This window comes from Cyrtonyx montezumae, unplaced genomic scaffold (assembly GCF_038088225.1).
Source record: "Cyrtonyx montezumae isolate F1298 unplaced genomic scaffold, pur_monq_1.0 scaffold_10, whole genome shotgun sequence".
NCBI classification, from domain to species: Eukaryota; Metazoa; Chordata; class Aves; order Galliformes; family Odontophoridae; genus Cyrtonyx; species Cyrtonyx montezumae.
Genome location: NW_027071826.1, coordinates 43,517,371 through 43,542,402, shown reverse-complemented (window position 1 = coordinate 43,542,402; position 25,032 = coordinate 43,517,371). Strand labels below are relative to the sequence as shown.

The 25,032-nt window shown below is 40.5% G+C and overlaps 1 protein-coding gene across 1 annotated transcript in view; it reads right to left on the bottom strand.

Moving 5' to 3' along the window:
- Positions 1-25,032, bottom strand: part of LOC136060550 (mucin-5B) — a 42,761-nt gene that overhangs the window by 14,880 nt on the left and 2,849 nt on the right. Inside the window, exons 3-28 of the mRNA XM_065755195.1 lie at positions 23,910-24,165; positions 22,472-22,586; positions 21,177-21,264; positions 19,861-19,994; positions 19,285-19,510; positions 18,399-18,524; positions 17,454-17,571; positions 16,331-16,469; positions 15,679-15,780; positions 14,956-15,025; positions 14,572-14,709; positions 13,742-13,906; positions 12,809-12,903; positions 11,902-12,028; positions 8,625-8,877; positions 7,607-7,659; positions 7,124-7,224; positions 6,670-6,821; positions 5,374-5,512; positions 4,134-4,244; positions 3,194-3,373; positions 2,611-2,847; positions 1,557-1,713; positions 1,240-1,368; positions 720-804; positions 470-507 (exon numbers count right to left, since the gene is read on the bottom strand). Of these exons, the coding sequence (XP_065611267.1) occupies positions 470-507; positions 720-804; positions 1,240-1,368; positions 1,557-1,713; positions 2,611-2,847; positions 3,194-3,373; positions 4,134-4,244; positions 5,374-5,512; positions 6,670-6,821; positions 7,124-7,224; positions 7,607-7,659; positions 8,625-8,877; positions 11,902-12,028; positions 12,809-12,903; positions 13,742-13,906; positions 14,572-14,709; positions 14,956-15,025; positions 15,679-15,780; positions 16,331-16,469; positions 17,454-17,571; positions 18,399-18,524; positions 19,285-19,510; positions 19,861-19,994; positions 21,177-21,264; positions 22,472-22,586; positions 23,910-24,165 (3,534 nt within the window). The remainder of the gene's footprint in view (positions 1-469; positions 508-719; positions 805-1,239; positions 1,369-1,556; positions 1,714-2,610; positions 2,848-3,193; positions 3,374-4,133; positions 4,245-5,373; positions 5,513-6,669; positions 6,822-7,123; positions 7,225-7,606; positions 7,660-8,624; positions 8,878-11,901; positions 12,029-12,808; positions 12,904-13,741; positions 13,907-14,571; positions 14,710-14,955; positions 15,026-15,678; positions 15,781-16,330; positions 16,470-17,453; positions 17,572-18,398; positions 18,525-19,284; positions 19,511-19,860; positions 19,995-21,176; positions 21,265-22,471; positions 22,587-23,909; positions 24,166-25,032) is intronic.

The window sequence follows — 25,032 nt, the reverse complement described above, 5'->3', positions numbered from 1 at the left end:
CACTGTCCTTGTCCCACCCAGAGCACAGGGATATTCCCCCTTGGCAGGGAACATGGCTGGGACTACTGCTTTGATACTGATAAGACACTGGTGCATCCACTACCACTAGTGAGGAGCATGCAGCAAGAAACAACTTCATTTAAGTATATAAGAAACGCTGTATTTTTTTGAGAATGTGTATTCAGGAAGCACAAGGAGATGTATCTGCATTACTGTAAAAAAAATCAGCAAAATTGAAGGAGTGTTAACTGAGACACCTTGCATTTTGAGGATGTGGCTTCTCCTATATATGGGAATGAACTCTTAAGCAAGTGTGTCCCTGAGGCACATAAGGCTGCTCTTAAGCTTGCTGTCTAGGTTTCTAACGTAGTTACAGGACAGAAAATAGCACCTCTAGAAGATTAATCAACAGGTGACGTTGGGTTGTTCCAGTCTTATTATCACTCAAGGAAAGGTGGGCAAATATTACCTTTGGAGTCTGCAGTACACAGCTTCTCCTCAGAATTGCTGAAAATAAAGACAAGAGAAGACTTGTTTTATTGACTTGAATCAATATGTGGAACTGTGTGTGAAATGGTTTCTGTCTGCAGACAGTATCTGCTTCTACAAAGAAGCCTGCTGCTTAAGGTGTTGATGGTGGTTTCTGCCATGATTTCCTGTGAACATACAGTGCATAGCTTTCCAGTGCCAGTGTATCTTCCTTCGATCAAGTGACCTACCATGAAGTGCAGTCAGGGAGGGAGACGCACTCTCTCCTCTCCTCATCAAAATACGGCTCGTCAGGGCTGCACTCCGGGTAACAGCCTGGAAAGTTCAAGTAAACAAAACATCTTTAGTCTGCTTTGCATAGATTCAAGGCGATCACATGAACATCTCTATCAGATGCAGACTTTATCCCAATCTGACTGTGATCCAGTATGAATATTCTTCATTTTGCCATTTTCCATGTCCTCTTTTTCCCCTCTCCTCTGAAAGTTTTAATTAACTCTGTCAACAGATGATTATTCTTCACAAGTTTAGACTGAGTGACCTTGTATCTCTGCCCAGTTTGAAAGTAACACATACATTCTGCTACAAATAGCACTATTCCATGAGGAGTGAGCCCCAGGCAAGGCACAGTCAGTGAGTTTCTAGGGCAAATGAGATATTATGCCATGGTAAGACAGGAATCTTGATGCTTAAGGCATTTAAAATCAGACAGATCTTCAACAAACTGCATCAAAGTCAAGGAAGAATTACCTTCTAAACTGTACAGTATCTTTCCACATTTTCCTTGTGGGTTCCTGCAGGTCTTTAGACATGGTGCTCCACAGGGTTTATAGAACCACTCGTGTTTGTCAGGTGGATTGTAGTAATCACAGAACATAGCTGGAACAGAAGGGAAAAAAAACAAACCTCTGAGTCTCAGGCACTGGGAAGGATTTATTTTCTGATTCTTGCAAACAAGATCTTACTAAGTCACAAACATGTCGAGACATCAGAATTCTGCTCTTCTTTCTCTCGTGTTGCCAAGCACTTGCACTCTTTTCTGTGTGCATTTCCAGTGTAATACTTACGGCAGATGGCTGGCGTTCTCCAGTTGATACAGACACCAGCTGTGCTACAGCTTCTTGCATAAGCAGCTACTGAAGTACAAAAGCACTCACAGTCTCCCACACTGTCACAGCCACAGAAGTCAGAAACACAAGACTCATAATATGGTATTGGATTCACCTATGAAAATACCAACAGATCTGTTATCACAGCTGTACCTCTTGCTTCACGTTGCAATGAAAAGGCTCTGAATTTCTGCTATCCCTGGCAGTTTCTTCAGCAGAACTCTCTGTGACAGTCTGGGTTTGTCACGACAGAGCTAGGATATATGACAAGAGGTAGTTTTCTGTTTTCACCTGTCTGGTAGACTTGGACTTAAAATCTTCTCTTTCTTATTTGTGTACTGGCATTTACAATCACGTGTCTTTCCAAGTATAATTTCTTCAGGATTAAACTACCTGGCTTTGGGTTAGCACACCTATATAGTGCCTGCGCTTTCTAAATCACAGATTGAGAGGGAGTGTAGAATAAAATTATATGTCCACTGAACTTCACGTTTCGTGTGTTTTAACCTGTGTCAGCATGAGCTAACCAAGGAAATCAGGCTGCCAAGTTCACTCCTTAAGTGTTTCATTAAACTGCACTGAAGCCTTGCATAGGCATTCTTATTAAGAATTAGCACATCTGTTTCAGTTTAAAGTAATTTGACGTGTCTAAAATAAACAAAATAATTTATTTCTGTTGGTAATTTGAATAAACTTTCCCAAGGATACTCATGAAAACAGCCCTATGCTGTTATCTCTAGATGTTACAAACTGATACCCAGCTTTTTCCATCTGATAGCCAACTACTATCCTCATTGTCCTTGGTTACTCAAAACAGGCACCACTGTTTCCCCAGTGCCATACAACAGGATTTAACTGCCACAGCAGTAAGGGGAGGTTTTGAGAGACGTAGCCCCTGTTCTCAAGGATGTTGTGTAATAGCCTTTAATAGTAACAATTCATACACAAATATGCTGCATAATAGCAACAAATACCCGGGGCGAAAGTACTGATGATGGGAGAACAAAATTACCTTACTGTGGCACGCTTCAAAGACACTACTCTTAATGATGCTGCAGTGCTTCTGTCCCAAGGCAGATTTGAAAGGCTGATCAGCACACAGGTCAGTCACGTTGATATTTGAGCAGGTGCTTGTTATTTTCCAGCTGTTTCCAAACTCCTGGATGCTCATCTCCACAGACTGCCCTCTGGTTGTGAAGTCATTCCTTGAGCGGCCGTCGAAGTCCCCACAAAGGCCACAGACTTTTCCCTGAATAATTTGTGTAGGTGCAGTAAGTGTTTTGGTTATGGTAAGTGTAGCCCACTCTTTGACAGAAATAAACTACAGAACAAGTCAAGGAAAAATAGCTGTGAATTTCTAAACAGCCACCAAAATATGTTTTAGAAAAAGCTGTACTGGAAGTGACAAGATCACTCTTTTAGCCCACAAGTACTGCAAAATATGTGGCTTTACACAAAACACAGGGCACGGACTGCTTGCTGCTTCTTGCCCACAGGACTGAACACTTCTCAAGCCCTGAATTTCTACATGAGGTTTCAGTTCTGGGTGTCTGATTTTGAGTGCAAAATTGTAACTCAGTCTGTTCTGCACCTACCTGGAAAGATGGTGTCACGTGAACAACAACTGTTGTCTTCTGGTCCCACATGAAGCTCATCCCTTGAGTTGTTTCAATTACAATATAACCTCCTCTGAGATCCACCTTATAATTCTTCTCAGCTTCTGGATCAGTGGCTATCTCCTGAATTCTTCCTTCCAAAAGCCTGATTTCACTGCTCTACAAGGGTCAAATATATTGCATGGAAGGAAACCAAATGGAAAACTTAGGGTAACAGCTCTGGTATTCTGTCTCTTGTCCTTCATCTCACTTTTTCCATAGTTCTTCCACTACAACTTGGCCTATCCCAGGACATGTGAGCCACAGACAAGACCCATTGAGTTCAATGGGAAACATCTGCCCATGCATGACAAGTCTTACTTCATGTTCACATAAATTGTCCTCGTTCTAGATGAAATCTATTTTGCTGGCACAACAGCTCCTGAGTGCACGGGTAATGGGGCATGGCGGAACACTCCTTGTCACGCCACTTTCTTTCACCCTACCCTCACCCCCCACTTTGGGATAAATTTCTTTGCTCTTTTGTGTTTGCTTTGGGAAAACACTAAAGCTGAGCTGGAAGGAAGAAACTCTTCCCCCTGTGGTTGACATCTGCCCTGTACACAAACCATGGCACAGAAATATACAACATGATCCTCTAAAACTATTTTTTCCACCTATGCACCACTAATATCACAGATGCACACATACACACATATGTAAGCTGAGTGCTGCTGACCCCTCTTCCCTGCAGAAGTGTCCAGCCCGGGTAACACCAACTACCTACACCCTTCCCAGCTTGTCTGCCTGTGCTTTCCAGCTATTTGATTAACATAGGTACTCTATAGCAACAACTGAGTTGGAATATAAAGACGAATTACATTTAACTGCTGCAAAATCAAGACTACAGCTCCTCAGTTGGAACTGATTCTAGACAAACCTCAAAAATCAGTGTGATCTTTAGGGAGCAGATGGAGAGTGACTTCCCACAGGCATTGTTCTGAATTACAATTCGGAAGGTGCCAGCATCCATGTTATTGGGGCAAAAATCCTTAGAAAAATAAGGATAATAAAATAAGGATACAATAACGTTGTATTGGATCTTTTCATGTAACTACTCAAATCTTAAACATCATCAAGAGATCTAAATATGTCAGTCTGACTTCTGCTACTTTATTATGACTCCACTAAAACTCCAGACATTTTAGAAGAAGTAGTAGCTGAACTGCTCATACTTATTTGGCCAGAAATTTTGAAGAAAAAAGTTGAGGTAAAAAAATGAGCCCCTCATAACACCAGTCCTGCACAGCTGAGAAGTTTCAAATACCTTTTTCTCAATACTAGCAAAAACAACTGTGATCTGGAGACAAGAGTGTCTCATTCAGCACTATCTTATTGCATGTAATAGTTGCACATGAACTGAGATCCATATGATAACCTTTACATGCTTTTGATGAAACAAGGGATCAGAGAATCATTTGAGTTAGAAGGGACCCTAAAGGCCATCTGCTCCAACTCCCTTGCAGTGAACAGGGACACCTACAGCTCGATCAGGATGCTCTGTCAACCTTCTGTCCCTACTGTCACTCTTGAATGATTCAGAGAAACATTTAATTTTCAATACTACATTAATCCTTTCCTTTTGCAGATGGTAGAGTTACACCAGGAAAGGGCAGCCCAGCCCAGGAGTTAATAATTTAGGATCACACACTGCCCTCTTGTGTCATTTCTGAGGGTTAATTGCTTTGGTTTTGAATGGACGATATGGATCTGCTCTAAGTACAAGAGCAGGTTAAGCTCTGCTCATGAGTGTTCATTGTTTTGCATGAGGCAGCCTTTATAGAATCATAGAATCGTTTGAGCTGGAAGGGACCCTTAAAGACCATCTAGTTCAAGTCCCCTGCAATGATCAGGGACATCTACACTAGATACGGTGCTCACAGCCCCGTCCTGCCTGACCTCAGGTGTCTCTAGGGATGGGACATCCACCACCTCTCTGGACAATCTGTTCCAGTATCTCACTGTCTTTATTGTAAAAGAATTCTCCCTTAAATCCAGCCTAAATTTCCCGTCCCTTAGTTTGAAACCATTTTCCCTTGTTCTATCAAATTATTTCTCAAACTGAACCCTGAAGTGTAAGCTGAGAGGAGCACATAGATAAGAAAAGAAAAGTGAGTTACCTGAGCTAGGATATAGTCACAGTCTCCCAGGAAATCAAACTGCTCCCCATCAAAGCTCATGTAGTGCCCGTTGCCATACACAGTGCAGGTTCCCTTGCAGGGATTGTCTGTGCAGTTCCACTGCCTTTTGTTACAGGTGCTGGGGGGTGAAATGCAGAAGTTTACCATCTTTGTACAAAGTGTGTTTTTTCCTTAACTGCAAACATAGGTTGAATAATGGAAAGCTGAATCCTCTGCAGTTCTTCAAAATAATCTTCTTTGAGACCATGCCATATAATGGACTGCTAATTACAAAATTCATGTTTTCTACCAAGACACCTTGTGTATTTTGATTCTATTTTTTTCCTTTAAATATCACAAGAATCATTAAGGTCTGACAGCAGACAGTGGGGATTTAAGATGTAAGTTCAAGATGAAGAACTAGAAAATTCAACCATATCTGACATACCTTGTGGCCAGTTCTGTTCCTGATCATGGTGTGAAAACCAATGCTACCTCCTACCTTTCCCTGACAGACTTCACCTCCAGCTGAGGAGCACCATAGACAGAAAATGTTAGTTGTCATTCCCTTAGCACAGATACTCTGCAATTATTTTCCCTGTGTGTGATCCATTCTCCTAAGAAAACAAAGACCTCACTGCAATAAAACCTCTTAATGGCCTCTGGGAGAACAACAACTGCTTATCAGGGTTTGGCCTCACATGTTAAATGTATTGCTTGTACCACTGATAATCAAAACAGTGTTTCTGGCTGTTATTTTCTCACTATATAATGGGTAAGGATTCGAAGAATTTTATCCAGCGCGATAAATAATATCTGTGAGAACTATATCAGCATTATACCAGCAATTGGAACAACAGGAGCATTCATTTGTCTTACTGGGAGATCTGTGTGCCCAGAAACATTTCAGGTTGCTGGAAGATCACTGTGGTTCCTCCTTCCTCTATATGCAGCCCTTTTCTGGGGGTGAGCTGAGTCCCACAGACATAGACCCCATTCTTCTTTATGCAGCGAGCAGCCGCAAACCAGACTGCATGCAGCTGGGATTTCTAAAGCTGGAGTGGAAGCAGTTTGTAAAAAACAATGGAAATTCTTTGTCTTTTGGTACCCATTCCCTTAAGTACAGGCTCATGCACTATGACAAAGAGAGGGAATGTTTCCTTTTTTGTTTTTACTAGATGTTTGATGGCTCTAATGGTGAAGAGAAAGGCTTCAAAGGCATCCTGCCCCATGGATGTACTGTGCACTATTTTTAACAGCCTTTGCTACAAAATGTGACTCCCTGAAATAACATACCATGTGTTGCAGTCAACCCTGATGGTTTCACCAGGTTTATAGAAGTGCCCTCCATGGACACACGGGCATTGGTCTTTAGGAATACATCCGCCATTGCCATCCAACACCAGCCCATCGGGACACATGCAGCCAGAGACACATTCTGTGACATACTGCATATATAAAAACATGATATGAGGCAATGCATTAATGCTCAGAACGTACAGTGAAGCAGCAGAAGCATTAGTGCTGGACGCCAGACTTTTTAGATTGTCTCTCAAAATGCCGTGCCAGTAAGCTAGTAACAATCAAGCTACAAGCGTCACAGCTAGGTGGGTAGCTGCAGCTGCTGTGTTATCAGTGCAGAGATTGGTCCTGTGAACAGTGTAATCTGTTACCGCCAGCATTTGTTCGGGACAATCACACACGCACAGTCACGTCATCCCACAGTCCTGACAGGAGGTGAAGCCCTTACACAGTGCATGTCCTGCGTCTTACAACTCTTCTGACACTCTGATCCGATGGCACCAGGACCGGCTGAGCTGCAGTTGAAGTAGTACATAGGAGCTGGGCAGTCTGTGGGATGAAGGACATTGGAGGAAGGTCATTTGGTGAAAGTGATGTCATCAGCCACTCTGCAACCGAGTAGAGCATTTCAGACGGCAGCATATGTCTCTCATTTACTGTTTCCATTAGCTTTCCCTTCTGTCTATCAGCAGGATGAAGGAGGCAGAGAGTCTCTGAGCTTTGGGAAATACCTTCATCTTTTAAAGAATTCATCAATTCTGAGGGCATTCTTATAAAGACAACTGTTACCAATAACTCGCACATTATAAGGAGAAAGTAAATAATGCACAGAATACTAAAATGCTACAGAAAGCAAGAGATGTAAGAGATGTACAGAGAAACATTGTAAAGCCAGCTGACACCATAATGCTATTATTTAACAAAAGCTCACCTTTTACCAGGACAGTTTCTCCAATGCAGTCTAATCTTCCTTGAATGCATTTGCTAAAGAGATTCCATAAAATGAAACACATCAGCTCTTCACACTTGTCTCTCTCACTAGAGAGAAAGCCTCTGCAAAGCTTTGCTAGTAACACAAATAACAAATTCCCATCAAAATTAATATTTGGTACAGATGTGAACTGCCATCCTCAGAAGGAAGATAAGACCTAAAGATGAAATTCTTTTCTTTCATCTGTCGCTAGTTTAGTGTATGCCTTTTCTAAATCAAGTCTTTCCTAAGCATTTATTTTCCACTCTCTGAGATCTGAGTAATACTTTCTTAAGTTAAAAGCCTCCTAAATTACTAAGCAAATGTGTATCTACAAAGTAGTCAGAAATTTTCAGAGAAAAATCCAAGAGTCAGAAAAGAGAGAGAGAGGGAATACAGACATCTAAAGATAAAAATGGATTGTTTGCATGATTCAGCCCTCTCCTGGTATTTCTTTGCATTTATTTGCTACCCTGAGCTGGTTGACAATAAAAGGCAGTTGTTTTGTGCACTGGAGATGCAAGATAATTACCTTACTCTCAGTATTTCCATCCCCAGTTTTCTCCTTATGTTTAAAAACAGATTTTGCTTTTTTTCCCTTGGGCAATTTTTTTTTAATAGTCTGCAGAATGTGTGGGGGGATGTTTTTGACTCCTTTTCATATTAAAGCCAGAAACTCTCCTCTCTAAGCCTCTATCTTGCTCCCACTGTAAGCAAGTATTTTTTGACACGACAGTGAACTTTGCATAGAGACAGGTCACAAACATTACACGTTTTAAGGTTCTTGTTTGCTAACAGGAATATAGGATCTTAATCTTCACTGTGGCTGCCCTTCCTGCCAGGGGAACATTTGCTTTGGTAAAATCAAGCAGAAATTAATCACTATTCCTTACAGTAAAATGACCCCATTCAGGGATTAGAGCAGGGACTTCCTCGGTGAGCCCAGGTGTTCAACCTTTGCATCATTAGCGCAGCTTACCACAACAGTTTGTCTTCTTGGAAAGAGTTGCCAGGCTGAACAATCTTGCCTTTGTAGTAACAGGGACAGTCATCTGGAGTGACACATTCCTCCTCGTCATTGAGGTAGGTCCCGCTGGGGCAATCGCAGCCCTCCATAGGAGCAATCTGAACTTTACACAGAGGATCAGGTTCATCCAGTGAGCGGCACGACTGGTTGCAGTACTTCACGCTATAGTTATAAACCATAGTCTCAGGACACTCCTCAGAGGGATCTTTGGAAGAGAAATAAAATGGATGTATGGCCTTCTCTGTGCAATCACCATTCATGCTGTTAATGCAGCTTTCTGCAGACTGAGATCTGTAAAGGTACATTTTCCTAACCGGAGCACCTTGTCTCAGAGCGGTCTGGGAGAAGCCTGCTCACGTAAGACTGCATAAAACTAGGTGAGACTGAACAGCAAAATACCCAACAGGGTATATCTTGACTGAATAAGAGAATTTGTATTGTTACAATTCCATCTTATATCCAGAACTGAAGCCACTAACTTCTCACTTCTCCAAATAGATAACATTGAGTTTTCTCTCCCTACCTAATGATTTATTTGGGTAGGAAACAAAAATGGGAGAATTGAGCTATTTTATAGGGTTAATTTTTGGCATTAAATGGGCAGTGATAAGGAACTCTCTTCATCATTTGATGTTAGCTTTTCTTTCTATCCTTCAAAGAAATGAGAAACCAAATTTTTTAAGCACCCTGTTGGGTCAACCAAAGAGTTAAACACCAAAAATCTATAGATCTCAACTAAACCTGTAGAACAGTGAAAAGGTGATTAACCTTTTTGTGCTAACAAGAAGTATTACCTTCAAAACTCTGCCATAAAATCTGCAGTAGAACTCAGTAGTGATGATCAAGTTGTGTAAGGAAATATCAGGGCTGTGACTTTCAAGAAAGGCTGCCATTCAGATTCCTCTGAAATTCAATGAGATCTGGGGACCTGGTCCTTTTGCACCTCTTTGTCTCAGATCCCCAGAGATTAGATCCATTGCTTTGTTTTTCAGACATGCACAGAGGTACTAGATGGTACAGGGTGGTAGCTTATGGGGAACTGTGCTAATCTTTGCAGCAGTATTATCATCATATCAGCCATAGGCTCCGTGCTTAAACAAAGCTCTGTATGGTTTTCCAGTCAATGACCATTGGTCGTTTTCTTAGATTAGTTTGTGTGCTAGGTGTGTGTACACATGGAAAACCACCTCTGCCAACAAAAGCCAGTTGGTTTCCTGTTCTCAGCTGGAGCAGGCACGATATCCCGTCTGTCAGTTAGGCATGCCATTTTCATACTTCATAGGAGTGCTATGAGGATGCAGCAACTGGTACACATAAATCACAATAGGTCAATGAAGAAAGATATTAATAAAGTTCCTTGAACTCAAGTTTATATCACAGTCCATCTGATATACCAAAAGATTTATCTGAAACAGTGTTTCAATTGTTAATAATACCATTTCTAACAAATGTGTCTCCTCTCTCTCTTTAATTATTTGGTGGGAAAAGATCAATTTTGGTATAGCTAGGTCCAGTAAGAAAAAGGTTATTTGATTATAGTACCCACAGTCACAGATCTGTAATCTTAGATTACGTGTATATCACAACTGGAGGTGTAAGTGCAGAGCACATGAGCATACCAAAGAAAGTTACAAGGCAGCTTGCACAAAGAGGACTAGAAAAACAGTGCTGTGATTTAAAAGAGACTACTAATCCCAGAAACAAGTAGCTCGACTAATGGTTTGTGCTTCCACTAAGGACATACATACACACTGCCTTCTGTTAGCTAGTGGGGTTTTCTTTTTCATACACTCTACTGACTGTGTTGTAGCCATTCTGTGCAGTATAACCTGTCTCAGAAGGTGCCTGCAGCACAGCACATCTGCACACAGCTACAGGAGCTGGTTCACAGCTGCCACCAGTAGAGAGGGCACTGGCAGTGTCTGTTCTGGCCCATTTACTCCTTCACTCCTGAATAGCACAACCTTCAGTCTCATCGTAGGCATGTTCCCAAAAGATTATTTCCTCTTATAAAAAAACAAAACAAAACAAAAAAACACAAGACTAAAATGATCATTATGACTAAGGCATCAGCACTTTTCTCAAGGTTACTGCGCTAAGTTAATATTGCCATGAGTCAGGTTTCAGACCCATGTCACAAAATTGTCTTGCTTTGGTGTAAAATATGTCAGTTATTCTATATTGACGACAAACTCTCAACAGACAAGAACTATCCAGTGCATAAGTCTGCATGACTCTAGGATAATATGCTGTAGACTGCACTATATTTCCTTATAATTATTTCAGTACAGGTTTGTTAAATTGTTCTTCAATTTCCCATGCCTTCAACAAAGTGTGAGCTGCATTGTCTCTATTAATTAATCCACCTAGCCTCTAACTCAAGTAATGAAATATATCATAGCTGCATCAAAGCTGCATTAAAATAACTCCTGTTATATTTTCTATTCAGATAAGTTATTAAGAAACCCATACATTTATTCTCATGCTGAAGTAGGCAAATCTCATTTGAACTATCTGGTATTTAATGGAAAAATGGCAAAATTCATACTAAAATTAAGAAACTATGAAAAAACAAAACATACTAAAATTAAGAAACTCATTAGTTTTACTCTCAGCTCTGGTAGCATCCCATAACAAATTCTGGCAGTATCATACAAATATATATCTGTGGGCTCTTAACCCAAGATTTACTGACTATGTATGTGCTTAAATATACACTTACGTTCAAAGAAGCTTTTATGTATTTGTTAGATAGTCCTGAGATGAAAATATTTTTCGACACTTTCACATTCTTAGAAAAAAAAGCAACATGCATTTATTAAAAGTTATAGCTTGAAAAAAATGCAATTAATGAGAATGATATCATGTGCATGGCCAATGCCTGAGACAGAAATGCTGAACAGAACTGTAAAGAAGTCCTCAGAATTGCTATGTACTGGGAGGCCTGGGAATCCAAAACTAAGCTAACTGTGACTCCTCGTTGTGATTCAATGCAGAATTCACCTAATACGATACATTGATATCCTAAGAGCCTATTAATATCCTAAGAGCTTCTTCATGAAGTGTACATTAACTGATACTGGCAGGTAGAGGTTTTTAAAGAGCTTATATATGCTTCTGTTTTTCAAAGATCTATGACTTGACTGAGCTCAGAAGCTATGGGCTGCCACAGCCTGCAGTCTGGAGATGTTCCCCTACATCCCTACTCAAGACATTACAGAATGCATACCACAGATCCCCTGCCTCCAGTCCTTAAGGGTGATGCCTGCTGCAGCACAGTCTCTGGAGTAAGTAGAGAGCACGCTACACAGTGCAACTTCACTCTTCTCAGCATTACAGGTGTCATACATGCATCTCTAGGGGATAGAAAAGGACATGGGTATTATGCCTGGTAAACAGAAAAAGCAAGGAAATATTCAGCAATTTGATGGGGTAAATGATAAGCCATAGTTATGTGAGTTATAGGTATCTGAAGACACATTAGTTTTTATGCAAAATTTCAGGCTCAAGTGCTATCTCAGTAAGCTGTATCTCACACAAATCCTACATGAATTCTCTGCAGTTTTTGCAGGAACTGCTTTACTACTCATAGAAATGTGGTAACTTCCCAGCTTATCAGCAACGTTATACAGCTGAGCACCAAGAGCTGTTATGCCTGTCCTGCATTTGAAATACAAATAGAGTAACATCCTTCCACAGTAATGAATGGAATATAAACACTGTAAAAGTAGTGTATATTCTCCCACTGGATGTGAATTTTAAATGAAATAATGAGATCAAAACCCCTTGGCTTGATTCCAAACAGAAACACTGATCTATCTTTTCAAAGACTAAACAGTTTTCAAAACCAGCAAACCTTATTTTACCTATTTTTCCTCAGGATCATGCAACAGAACTGTCAGTGATGGCAGTGCTGGTTGTGGAAGACAGGCACTTAATCAATACTTTCAGGACAGCAGGCAGAAAGACCCACCGTATCTTGCATAAACTCTCACTTTATTTTTCTCATCAGCATTACTGAACTTCTTTGCAAACTCACATTACTGTAACCCACTTCACTCCTGAAAACCAGATCATTTCCCTGTCAGATCAGCTTCTGGATGAGAACAAACCACTGATTTAGACCACTGCCTTACCTTGATGTACACAGAAGGGTCTACAACAGAATGGCAGGGAGCAAATGAACTGCTTGTATTAGACAGAAGGGCACACCAGTGTTGGGCAAATTTTTCTGAATGGGAAAAAATATTGTCCACAGTCACTTAAACCACATTACTACTTGAATTTCTTTTCTTACAAGCTATCATATAGTCCTAGAATGTCCTGAAGTGTTCCAATGATGCTGGAAGGAAATAGAGGGCATAAACATACCAACACATTAAGCATGGTTGGGTGAGTGAGCAGTCATTTTTCTGAAAGAAAGGTTTTACCTTTCTGAATACTAACAGTATTACCATGGCTGGATCTGAAAAAAAATTCCCCATTTTCACAGTTTTCAATTAAACTTGTCTAATTCTTTATGAAGTACAGTCAAGGAATTACACAAAGCATATCATAAGAAGTGAGCTTTTACTGTATGTGGTAATACCTAGGAGACTACACTGTAAATCCAATATATATTCAAACCCAGTGAAAATAAGAATCTGGGCAGGACCGAGTACAGCAAAGTGCCTGCTGAAGTCAGTAGTGATGATATCTTATTAAGTCCAGCACAGCTGTAGTGAGCTAGATTGGATGAAGACTGGGCCCAAGTACTGACAGCCAGTTATGCTCTGCCTTAAGCCTAAATTGCTGTCATTGATGTTGCGTGTGTACTTTTCAAGTCATCAGCAAAGAAGGTGCTGGCTCTTTTTCCAGAACTGCATATTTTGTGGGATTTTTTTTGTTTTGTTTTTTTTAGAAAAAGCAAAGCTGCCACCTTAGAGGCTCACAAAAATCAACGTATTCTCTCTAGAAATAGCCTCAAAGGCAAAGACACTTGATGTTTATGAGACTTCTAAAGCTTTCTCAGTTATTTATCACATGAAAATTATTTAGCACTGATAACTCAGGGATGAAAAGCCTGCTACCTTTATCCACACTGTTTGAACAAGGATCTTCAAAGCTGTCCTCAACATCAAAACAGCTGGCTCTGGTTTTCCAAGAGTTACCAAAAGCAGAAGCTGAATCTTCCACAGCTCCAGTGACTGTTCTGAAATCGTCAGTCTGGATGTTATTGAAATTGCCGCAGAGACCTTGAGTGGGTGGCAGTAGGGATAAAAAAAGAGGAAGAAGAGGAGGAAGAAGTCATAGTACAAGCGGGAAAAGCAATGACTTCAGGATAAATACCCTCAACTATATAATGGTGCTTGCCTGAAGGAAGCTCATTTTCCTGATGTCCCCACAAATCAGACAAAATCCTGTCTTTAGTGCATAATTATTATTTCCTGTATTACTTATTATTAGTGAGAGCTGCTTAAATATGTTTCTGCAATCACTAGCAGGCATCGAAGAACCTTCCCAAAAATTTATAGTCAAAGGAAATGGCAAAAGCAAAACAAAATTAATTGGAGGGATTGGACGTCAACCGATCCCACAGATAGGAAAGAGAGACACAAAAAGTTTAAATGAAGTTAATGGGAGATTGGTGGCAAAACCAAGAACAAGAACACTGCCTGCATCTTGCACTCTGATGATAGCGTGCTTTTACAGAGTCCAAAAGATCTGCACACACTAAACATCACAGAGCTTCAGCAAAGTAAAGGTTTTGTCCAATCTTTTGTTTCAGAAATGTATAGATTTAATCCTGGGTTCTAAGGTAAAATATCAATATAAAATAAATTCTTTTGTTCACTTCAAGTGATAGATAAGCAGCTACAACTTGTTTAAGAGTGAACTGAAAGGATACAGTGTGTCCTACCAGATGTGCGATTCTGATAAGAATGATCAACTGTTATGGAGAGCTGCATTACAGGCTTCATTTGCACTCGAATCCGTACTCCAGTTAAGCTCAAGATTTTGATGAAAAATGTAGACGGTCTGAAGATGGTGATGCCATCTAAAGAGGAAACAAGTGAAATGGATAACAAGTACTTTCAAACATTTATGAAGCTGAGAAAACAGGAACTCCCCTTTACCAGTGCATTCAGCTTAACACAAGAATCTCCCCAGGAGTCCCAGACTGTATCCACCTAAATCAGTGTCCTGATAATGGGCAGGATCAGGTTCTTCAGAAAGAGGAGCAGGAATCAATCCATAAATTGATGTAGGCTATTCTGAGAAAGTTGTGGAGAAAGATATCTACCTTTGCTTACTGGGAGCTTCACGATGAAATTGTTCATGTAGATATTTCCACAGGAACAGATCTTTATAGTCTGTAGGGAAAAATAAAAAAGCCCATGGTTATGAATGCACATGAGGCAGGCAGTTACAACCTGAAAAGCTTCCTTAAGCATTAAGAAGCAGTGTCTTCAGAACATGATTACCTCTGCGGCAAATATAACTCAATGTCTGAACTCAATACAGAAGCATAGAACAAATCTGCAGACAAAACCCTCTCCACCAGCAACAGCCTTGGCTAAGTGTTCTTGCATACCTAAGAAGTTCGCTATCTTTTTGAGAACTGCACTCAAGATGCTAGGTGTAGGCTCCCATCCATCTCATTGGATATGTAACATAGCCATTACTGCATTTCTTGCACTGGGGAAAACCTCAGGAATCAAAATTTTTGTAAAAATACTTGGGTCCCGTAGAAATCTCCATCCTTCAAAAAGAAATGTTTGAAGTTATAGAAAAGATGGGGAAGGATGATGAGGATAATTTTGAGCCGTTCACCTCTGAAGAAAATGGAAAAGAAAATAACTCCTGCAGAACAAAGCTAATAAACATGGGCACTGCATCATCTGTTGCTATTAATCTAGCATTCTCAGGACCAAAATGGGTACACATTATTAAAGAGAACATAAATGAACCCTGTGAACCTAAATAAAAGCAACATTCTTTGTGCCAGCTAAAGGACATTACTTACTGTTTTTCCTAGTGTGACTAAGACATTCTTTAAGCAAGTCATTGTCTTTGATGTCCCACACTGGATGATCTCTCCAATCACCACGAATGTGTCATCAGTGTTCTGAAAAGAGGTGAGAAAAGAGATGTGCAGACATCATTAGCATGATGTAAAAAAGGAAAAGAAAAATGTATGTCTGAAAGGGTAATTTAAAACTGCAAACGGCTGTATTTCACTTCCAAACCCAGTAATGTTCACTGCCTTTCCCCTTTACTCTTTCCTTGAATCAACCTGTGCAGACTGTGTATGTGTGTAGAGTCACAGTCAATTTTTGTGAAGGAATCAGCTCATCCACTCCATTTCTACAGTCACACGTGAAGAAAGCTTCAGGATCAATGCTTTAATCTACATTAATGTATCCAGTAACAAAATGAATTCATAAGAAAAAGGATGTAAAACTATGTTGAAAATGCAAAAGTTTGATGCTTAGCATCACAGTTGAAATGTTGTCCATTGCAAATAGAAAAGCGTGTGTGGTTTAGCACTGAGTCCGTATTCAAGTGCATTGCCGGGCTGAGGCCATTTAATCAAACGAAGTCACACCAAGTTAATGGTGTGCTTAATGTTCATTCTACTCTAGAGATTCAGGAGTAAAATGGGAGATTGTTCATACCTTAGCTAAGACATAATGGCAGTTACCATGAAAATTGAACCTCTTATTATCAAAGGTTGTTATATGGAATCCTCCATCTATACTGCAGCTTCCAGAACAGGGCAGAGAGATACAGCTCCAGTGGCCTCCTTTGCAAGTACTGTACAAACACAAAAATGAGTAGTTAGAATAAATATAGCTGCAAAGTAGCAAAGGTTGAGATCTATATCTGATCAGTTCCTCTTTCTTTGTCTCATCAGCTGCTTGTTACGTAGCTGCTTTTTAAATCCCTGAGGAAGGAAGATTTTATACTGGACCCTTGAAGTGATAAAGTGTCTGTCAGTAGGAGTTAATTGCACTGGGCTTCACACTGCATCCTTCAGAGACACTGAGTTGGTCAAATAAGAAATATTTTCCAGGGCCTAAATTGCCCACTTAACTTTTTAAAAGAAATAACCTCTTCAAGGGGGATCTTGTCTCACTTTATGCTACTGATGACTCAGCAAGTTGCTGTTATAACTTTTCAGAGCCAGGCTGTGGAGGACATGACTTAATAAGCAGTTTAGAGCTGTTAATGCAACAGGAGAACAGCCTGGCCACATCAGGCTTTGTGAAGACTGAGCCTATGGCTAGATGGGAACCATTCAGAGCCCTTCCAAACTCTGGTTTTGGGCAGTATTTCCTGCCTTTGAGAATAGCGTAGGCAATATTTAATCCAAAGAGATGTGCCATGTGCTCCACCCAACCATGCACCACAGAGTACTTCTTTGAGATCCAAACTTTGGAACAGCCCTTCAGAGATAGCAGTGATTGGAAAACTACTCATTAGCATGGAATGACTCTTCACTGCATGTTAGTGGCCAATGCTTCAAAACTAATTGGCAGTCTCATTCTTCTGCATTCTGGTATCCCAGGCTTAATACTTGCTGGCAATTCCAAGTGAGGGTGATAGCAACGCGTGGTTGAGGGTTGCCTCAAAGTTTTTCCAAATGCTGTTGCTATTCAGACCCCAGTTTCTGCATTAGTGCCATGATTACTTAGGATGTTAGGAACAGCAAAAAGGTGAAAAGAGCAGAATTCAGCTAATCAGTGATCTCTAATAACTGCCTCTATCTTGTTAGTGCAGTCAAGTTCACAACAGTACCAGTTTTGGCAAGGAGTGAAGTAAGTCCCTCCAGAAGAGTAGACTTTGCCTTGAAACATACAGGGACAGCTGTCTCTGGGAACACATTTTTTGCCACCAAGGTCATCAAGGATAGTTCCTGTTCAGACACATTAATATTCCTTAGTAAGTCTGGGAAACACCACAAAGGAAGATCAAAACAAAGAAAAAAAACATGTACAATTTGCCATTTCTACAAATAAATGGGTGTGGCATGTTTCATCAGAAGCAGCAAATCAGGTCCTCTCAGGCATTAATTGATGTAAAAGAATTTTCACTAGAGCTCAAATGAAAGCAACATAAGATCAAATATCCCGAAGAATATCAGTGAGCAGAAATACCAAGTGCCAGTCTGCAAGGAGATGAGCCAGTTTCCATCCATTTCTAATAGTGAAACTAAGAGCTCAGACCTCAGCTTCTTCATGTGGAAGATTGCTCACACGTGAACCTGCCAATGCATTTATTTTAAATATGACATAACCTACAGCAAGTCTTATTCTCCACTAGGCTACACATACACCTAGACTTGTAACTAGAGGGCACTTCATCAGACATCCTCATCTACATCACTACTACCTAGAAAACCACTCTCCTTTTTCCACATCTTTAGAAAAAAATGTCCTTTCTATCTTGAATCTTTAGAGATTTAGTTCTTCCAATACCCAGCTAGACACTTTCGTGTGCAACCTACTGTAGGCAACTTGCTTTAGCAGGGGCTTAGACTCAGTGATCCTTAGTGGTCCCTTCCAACCCTTACAGTTCTGTGATTCTGTGAAGAAGGAAGTTGTTAAGTTTTACTAGCAGAAACAGTTTATTCACTGATTTTAGTGTAAAATCAGTCAGGAAACAAAAAAACAATCCACTAACTGAAAGGAAATGCCCTCCATTGCCTATTTGTGACTGACTGGAAGAAGCAAACTGCCTTACCAGGAGGACAGAAACAACCATCTGTGCATGGAGCTTTGCATATCTTGCTCCTTTCTGGGTCAGCGCACGTGTCAGCACAGGAGTTTCCACATTCCATGTACTCCATGTTGCTTGGGCATTCCTGATCTGCAAAACCAAAGAAAAATGTGGTATGTTAATGATGAATTTATGAATGCTCAAAAATGATTGCATCACTGCCCAAGTCCTTCCTCCCTTCCCCCAAATCTTGACTGCAGAACTTTCTATTCAGATGTGTCATGTCTTGTTGCAATCTAAAAGAACATCTTACAAGTGCTTTTACTTCATCTTTAGAGAAAACAATACTGCTGGTAAATATTAGTTATTTAACATTATTTTACTAGCTTGAGGTTGGCTGAAGTCCTGATACCAGCAAGACAGCAGGACCCCTAATAACTAATTTTTGCCTCGAGCAATTCTCATTCTGGTATTAATCTTCCATCCTAGTCAACAGCAGCTGCTTGGAAGAACTGCCTGTATTTTTCTCTCCAGAATTACAGCAATTTCCTGTTCGGTAGCTGCAGCTACTGAGTAGGAAAGCAAAGGATCAGCTAAGAACAGGTATGTTAGACTTTTGTGTTACTTCTTTAGACTGGACATCAACATTTTAAACAAAGTTAGCTGTGAATTAAATGTACATTGTAAAACTCAATTAAAAAAAAAAAAAGAAGATGCTAAGATACAGTTTCTAATTAAGGAGCAAAATTGAGTTAAATTTGTATAAGTTTTTCCATTAACAACATTTCTGTCAAAGTACTTCTACAGATTTGAGTCAGTGTAGTTAAAGGAGCTCCTATCCTTGCTCTACTGGGATTAGGATTCATTCATATATGTCTAACATCCTAACCTCCAGAGCAGTACTACTTACAGCAAAGCTCTTTGGTTCTCCATTCCCCAGGGTCTCCCTTGCTGAGGACACAGTCTCGAGAGTATTGGTTTAAAGTGCTGCATATGCAGCTGGAAACCAAATCAGAATGAGAAGAATTAACCACACAGTTGCACATATCCTCAGTGCAGGTAGCTACATAATCATCAAAAGCAACCACTTTGGGGCAGTTTCCAAACCGGGACAGAAGTTTCTTGCACTTTTTTTTCTGAGGGAAAAAAAAAGAGGAGGAGGAAAAGAAAAGCAATAATTGACATGTTACCAACTGTAGACTGATGGATGTGAACCCTAACTTCTGATGACACAAGTCCATGAGTCACAGGAGTCACAAGGACCTCCAGAGGTCATCCAGTCTAACGTTTTGTTATGAGGTTCTTTTTCTTAGACTGGATGTGGTCATAAAATTGCGTATTTTCCCACTTATCTATTTCTATAGAGTAGATAGCCCTTCAAGTATAAGATGACATTCTGTTCTCTAAATAGCCCTTGTTTCAACACAGTCACTCCAGTACTGTAGTGTTTCAGGAAGGTTTATACTTCTTAGCGACACATACTTACATATTTACTGCATCTACTGTCATCCTCTGTAGGATGTCTTCCAGTGTGGTCATCTGGCCTCACATCAGGACATTTTTCTGATGGATCCTCAACTTTGTGAAAGTTCCCAAACTGCCTTGGGTGCATTTTATACCCTGCAAAATCACCAGATTCATCTGAATAACTGCCTACAATCCTTTAGATCAGTTATTTTGCTATTAATATGTACCTCATCCTTACCACATCTTTCCCAAATGCCTCAATTTAACCATAATACAGTACATAACTTCCTGGTATAACTTCCATTTGGGTTAGGATCAGGAATTTGGCATATTTCTATCAAGAACTGCTGATAGTCTTGGCAATGATAATTATGTGAGACTCCTGACCTTTCTGTTTCATCTCATCACTTTCAAAAACTTAGGTTCTTTATGAGCACATCTGATCTTACAGAAATTTGTATTTGTATGTGTAATGGTCATACAGATCAGTTTGCATTATACCACTGCAATCTAAAGCACACTTGTGGATGTACGTGTAGAATCCAGTAACTTGCTGTTTTGTACAGGATAGAGAAGCTGGGATGACATACACACAATATATGTATTACACTGAGTATAGGGACTTACTTTCCCAAAGCGTTACCAGACACTTGACTCTAGATCTGAGAAATCTTTCAGACAAAGTCTGAAATTTAATTATTCTTTCTGAATGGTAGGTGACAAGATTTTTTTCGTGACTTAAAAAGCCCGGATACTACACTGTCATTACACATTATTTGCCTCAGTCCTGCAGTAAATACAATAGGGTGCAGGCTTCTTGCCACCTGTACCCTGCTGCAGGACTGCAGACTCTGCAGACTCAGAGCTGCATCTGAAGGTGTTGGTGTTGGCACCGCAGTTCCTGCAAAGATGCTCAGTGAAATCTGCCTGGGTCACCCATGGCACTTTTGTTTCATTACATAGCCAAAACTAGTCACTCCTGATACATGACTGTAAAGTGATGAATGCAGAAGAACAGAAGTACAATCATGCCTCATTTGAGACTGCAAATTCCTTAAAGTTTGGTACAAACAGTGGGATACTTGGCAATACTGCTGCATGACAAGTGGGCAATAAAATTGGGTCAGCAAGGTTTGAGAGACACTTGCAAGCATTCAAGCAGCAGAGAATCTCAAATAATCCCACAAACTTTTAAATTGCTTCATCTATGGAAATGTTTGGGTATTTCAAGATTTCTGTCCAGAAACCTGAAACCACACATGGAAAAAACAGACACCAAGTTTCATGTCATGTATAACACACTCCTACATTCAACATGCTGTGTTCATGGCCTACCGTCCAAAATTAAATCATTCTTCTTATTGCCATCATAGTTCCCACACAGACCACATATTTTCTCTTTGTATGTTTCTTCTAGGTCCAGCTAAGAAAGAAAAGCAAAGAAGAAACAGGGTTTAAAGATTTCTTCTCCCACCAGCAGCACATTACCACATGGCTCTCCATAAAAAAGCACAGTGGCAGAAATGTAGCAGTTACATTTTCCATTGCAATCCTGTCATAAAACCTACAGACAAGCTGAATTTAAACAGGAAGATGATTCTCCAACAACTAGCATTCCTACCTATCAAATAGCCAACTGAAGCATGCTTAATACTGGACTGATCCTTGGTCCAGTGCCTCCCAGTACACACTACTGGGTAGATAACTGTATCCCAATGCTGAAAGCTGCAAAGAATTGGTTTCTGGTCAGCTTTTAGCAATATCCAAGTTTTTTTTTCCAGTTCATAGGCTAAATGGAAAACTTCACACAATCTCTATGAAAGGATCTGCTCCACATCACTTGTTCTGCCCATCCACAGGGCAACAGAGACAGGTTAACACATTATGGCTTTGCTAGATAGAGCTATTGCAACTTATCCCTTACATACTTGGTGGGTAATACTGGCCTTGCTCAGGTCTAGATATAAATGGCAGTGTTTTTCCTACAGGTGTGTCAAGCTAAAACTGTGTCCACTCCACAGATGGTGCCTATGATGTCTCAGGTATAAAAAAGTACAAGGGAGGGGGGATGACAAATAGTTCATTAGATCCTGAATCACCACATGACTGCTTCCTGATGTGGACATTTTTTTCCTCTCCATTCACCTTCTCCTCATTTTCTGTCTCTGGACTGCAAAACAACATCTGCTTATTTAATCTCACTCCTAATTGAAGAGGATAAATGCTCACACTCAAAAGCGTAAATACACCACCACTGTAGAGGGTATTTTGGAGTGAATATATAGAGAGGAATTTCCCCATAGTGATGTCTTGGAATGAGAGATGCCAGGATCTTCTCAAATGACCACACAGATTGGGTTTCCACACAAGATGTGCATTGGGAATGAGCTGAAGTCACCTGCTGTGCTCCACATAGCAAACAGATAACTATAGAGATGCTGCCTCCAGCATTAACAGTGGCACCTTTTGTAGTGTAAAACTGCTTAGGGAGGCCTGGGCATTGCCTGGGCACTCCCTTGGGCTCCCACTGCCCCTCGGTTTCTTATATTAACACGGTGCCTGCATCCCGCTCTGCTTTTCATCATTGATGGGGTTCACTAAGAGAAAAACAACTAACTGGCTGTTCATACTAGGAGAGTGTCAGCCCAGTTCCACTTGAGTGTCAGACCCAGCTTGGAGGTGACTTGGAAGTAAGCACAGGTATCCTCAATCAGGATGCTCTTCAAGCTGAAGGGCAGAGGGATCCTGGAAATTGGAGGGAACAAAACAGATTACATTGGGAAAAAAAGAGCAAAATAATATTAATAAAAAAATCAAACCTTCACAGAGATACAGGAAAAAAGAAAAGTCAAAAGGAGGCAAATAAGCCATGGAGCTCAGCCTTCACACTAACGCATTAAGTTTTAGTATTATCACCTTGTCTATTGTGACAATCTAATAACCCACCACACAATTTTGGTCATGAGCATGTCAGTATTATGTCAGCCACTCTATTGATACCAAAGTAGCTTTTCTGCTTTACATGAATTGAAGACCTAACTCAGAGCGTTACAAGGAACAAGATCCCAATACTGGGATATTGCAGCCCATGTAAGGATACCACAGGCTCTCACAATCTCTTCAAACTTTTCCTTGTCACTTGGAAGTTACAGCAATATTATCAACTACTTTGCTACCAGTGCATTGATGTGACTCAGACCTGTGTTACTTTTTGATCTAACCAAGCCAATTACTGCTCACTTCCCCAAAGCCTGAAAAATAGATCAGAAAATGGCTGAACATGTGACATTTTCGCCTCTTTGATTTAAGACATACGTCTGGGTGATGTTGTTGTATTTGGTTGTTTCTGGTCAGATATCAATAGAAGGTAGCGGATAATACTTGTGATTTTCTTTCCAACAGGATTGTGAGGGTTACTCCCAGAGCCAATGCCTGCCTCAGCCTCTCGTACCCAAATGCTGGGAGTAGGACACTGGAGTATTTTGTGTTTCAGATTGTTTGTTTTCAGTGTTTGTTTTCAGATTGCTTTCTGGTTTATTTCAAATTGAGATTAAAGATGTGAATTTTGATTTCTGGGAATTCTGCCCTTTGCGTAGAAGACATCAAGGCAAGCTGTGGTCTGCAAAGGAGGGCCACTTCTACACTATTCAGTCTGGAAATTAAACTTTTAAAAGGGTGGTCTGTTCCTGAATAGCAACAAACAATACTAAGGTTAGCATCACAGAAATAATATTTTGAGAAAAAAATTCAGATTTTCTACAAAATTGACTTTATAAATAAAGCATTGAATTTATCTTCCCCCCCCCCCCATTGAATAAAACATCATCAAGAAGGTCTAACCTTATGCCTTTTCTAAACACGTTGTTGCTGACCTTTGGGAGCTGTCATTTATGTACTTCTTGACCATCTCCACTGCTATGGGCTCACAATACACTGTTCAGTGTGCTATTACATATGCAGCTCTTTGCTTCTCTGCACAGTGCGATACCTTTATAGACAGATCACCCCTTGCTAACACCTAGCGATAAAACCACAATGCTAGAAAGCAGCTGTAGCATCTTTACTTACTGGTTCCCATTCACTGTGATACCTGACTCTTTCACTTCTAAGATCACTCCGTCAGTAGTGACAGTGAAGTAGATCAGGTGACTGTTTTTGTCACTGCGCCTGATTTGGATGTTGAAGTCCTGGTAGCTGTCATTGCAGTGAGAAGCAAAGACGTATGTGCAGGTTCCAGGAAAAGTGAACTTAACGTGGTCAAATGTATGAAAGTGGAAGTTGCCCCAGGTGGTACACTCGCTCCTACCAACAGTGGAGACCTGGACTAAGGAAAGATTCATAGCATCGAGGTTAACAATTTACCTTGTGTGAGCTGCTTTTGTTGTTGTTGCTGTTTAAAAATGTTAAGGAAGAAATGTGAAGTCCTGGAAGATACTTTGGGAAGTACTTTGAGAAGTTCACGTCAGAGAAACCTCCAATATGATCAGATAACCCCAGGCTCCTTTGAAGCTAACAGCGAGAAGCAAAGGAGACTTTTCATTCCTGTTTTACATATCTAACCAGTCTAGGAGTCCCTCCAACACTGCCCATTTCTCTGTTATCTGTAAATGATGGTGAGGGGTGGCAACTCAGACAGACACATAACTTTAGACAGCTGTGAAGTGAGGGCAGACCCCTCCTGGCTGCCTAAATCTCAGTTCTGCCTTGGAAGTCGTACCCCTTAACACAGTGAACAATTTAGTCTAAAGTCTTGAACCAGGGCATACCACAGGTCACCCAAGTTTTCAGAAAAATGGCAGTCTCCAGTCTCAGCAGATGAGGTTGCCACTAGCTTCAAAAATCAGCTCACAGCTGCTTATTTTTCAGCTCAGACAAACACATTTCTTGGAGCTGAGCTGTATCTCTGTCAGTGGTGTTGATAGGAAAGCTGCTCCGAAAGTAATGCTTCCTATTTTATTACATTGGCCCATGATGTCAGAGGCAGATGGTGCAGGTACGGCAGCAGGGGTTGAACCTTCCCACCAATACTGCCATGTTACATTTTATTGCCATGTATCAGATGGCAGCAGAGGGGCATTCTGACAAAATGGTGTCTGACATGGAAAGTGCACATTAAGCAAAGGTGTGTCATATGGCTCTTGTTCATCACTGGTGGAAAAGCATAGCTCATGGTGGTGACTATACTGAAAAA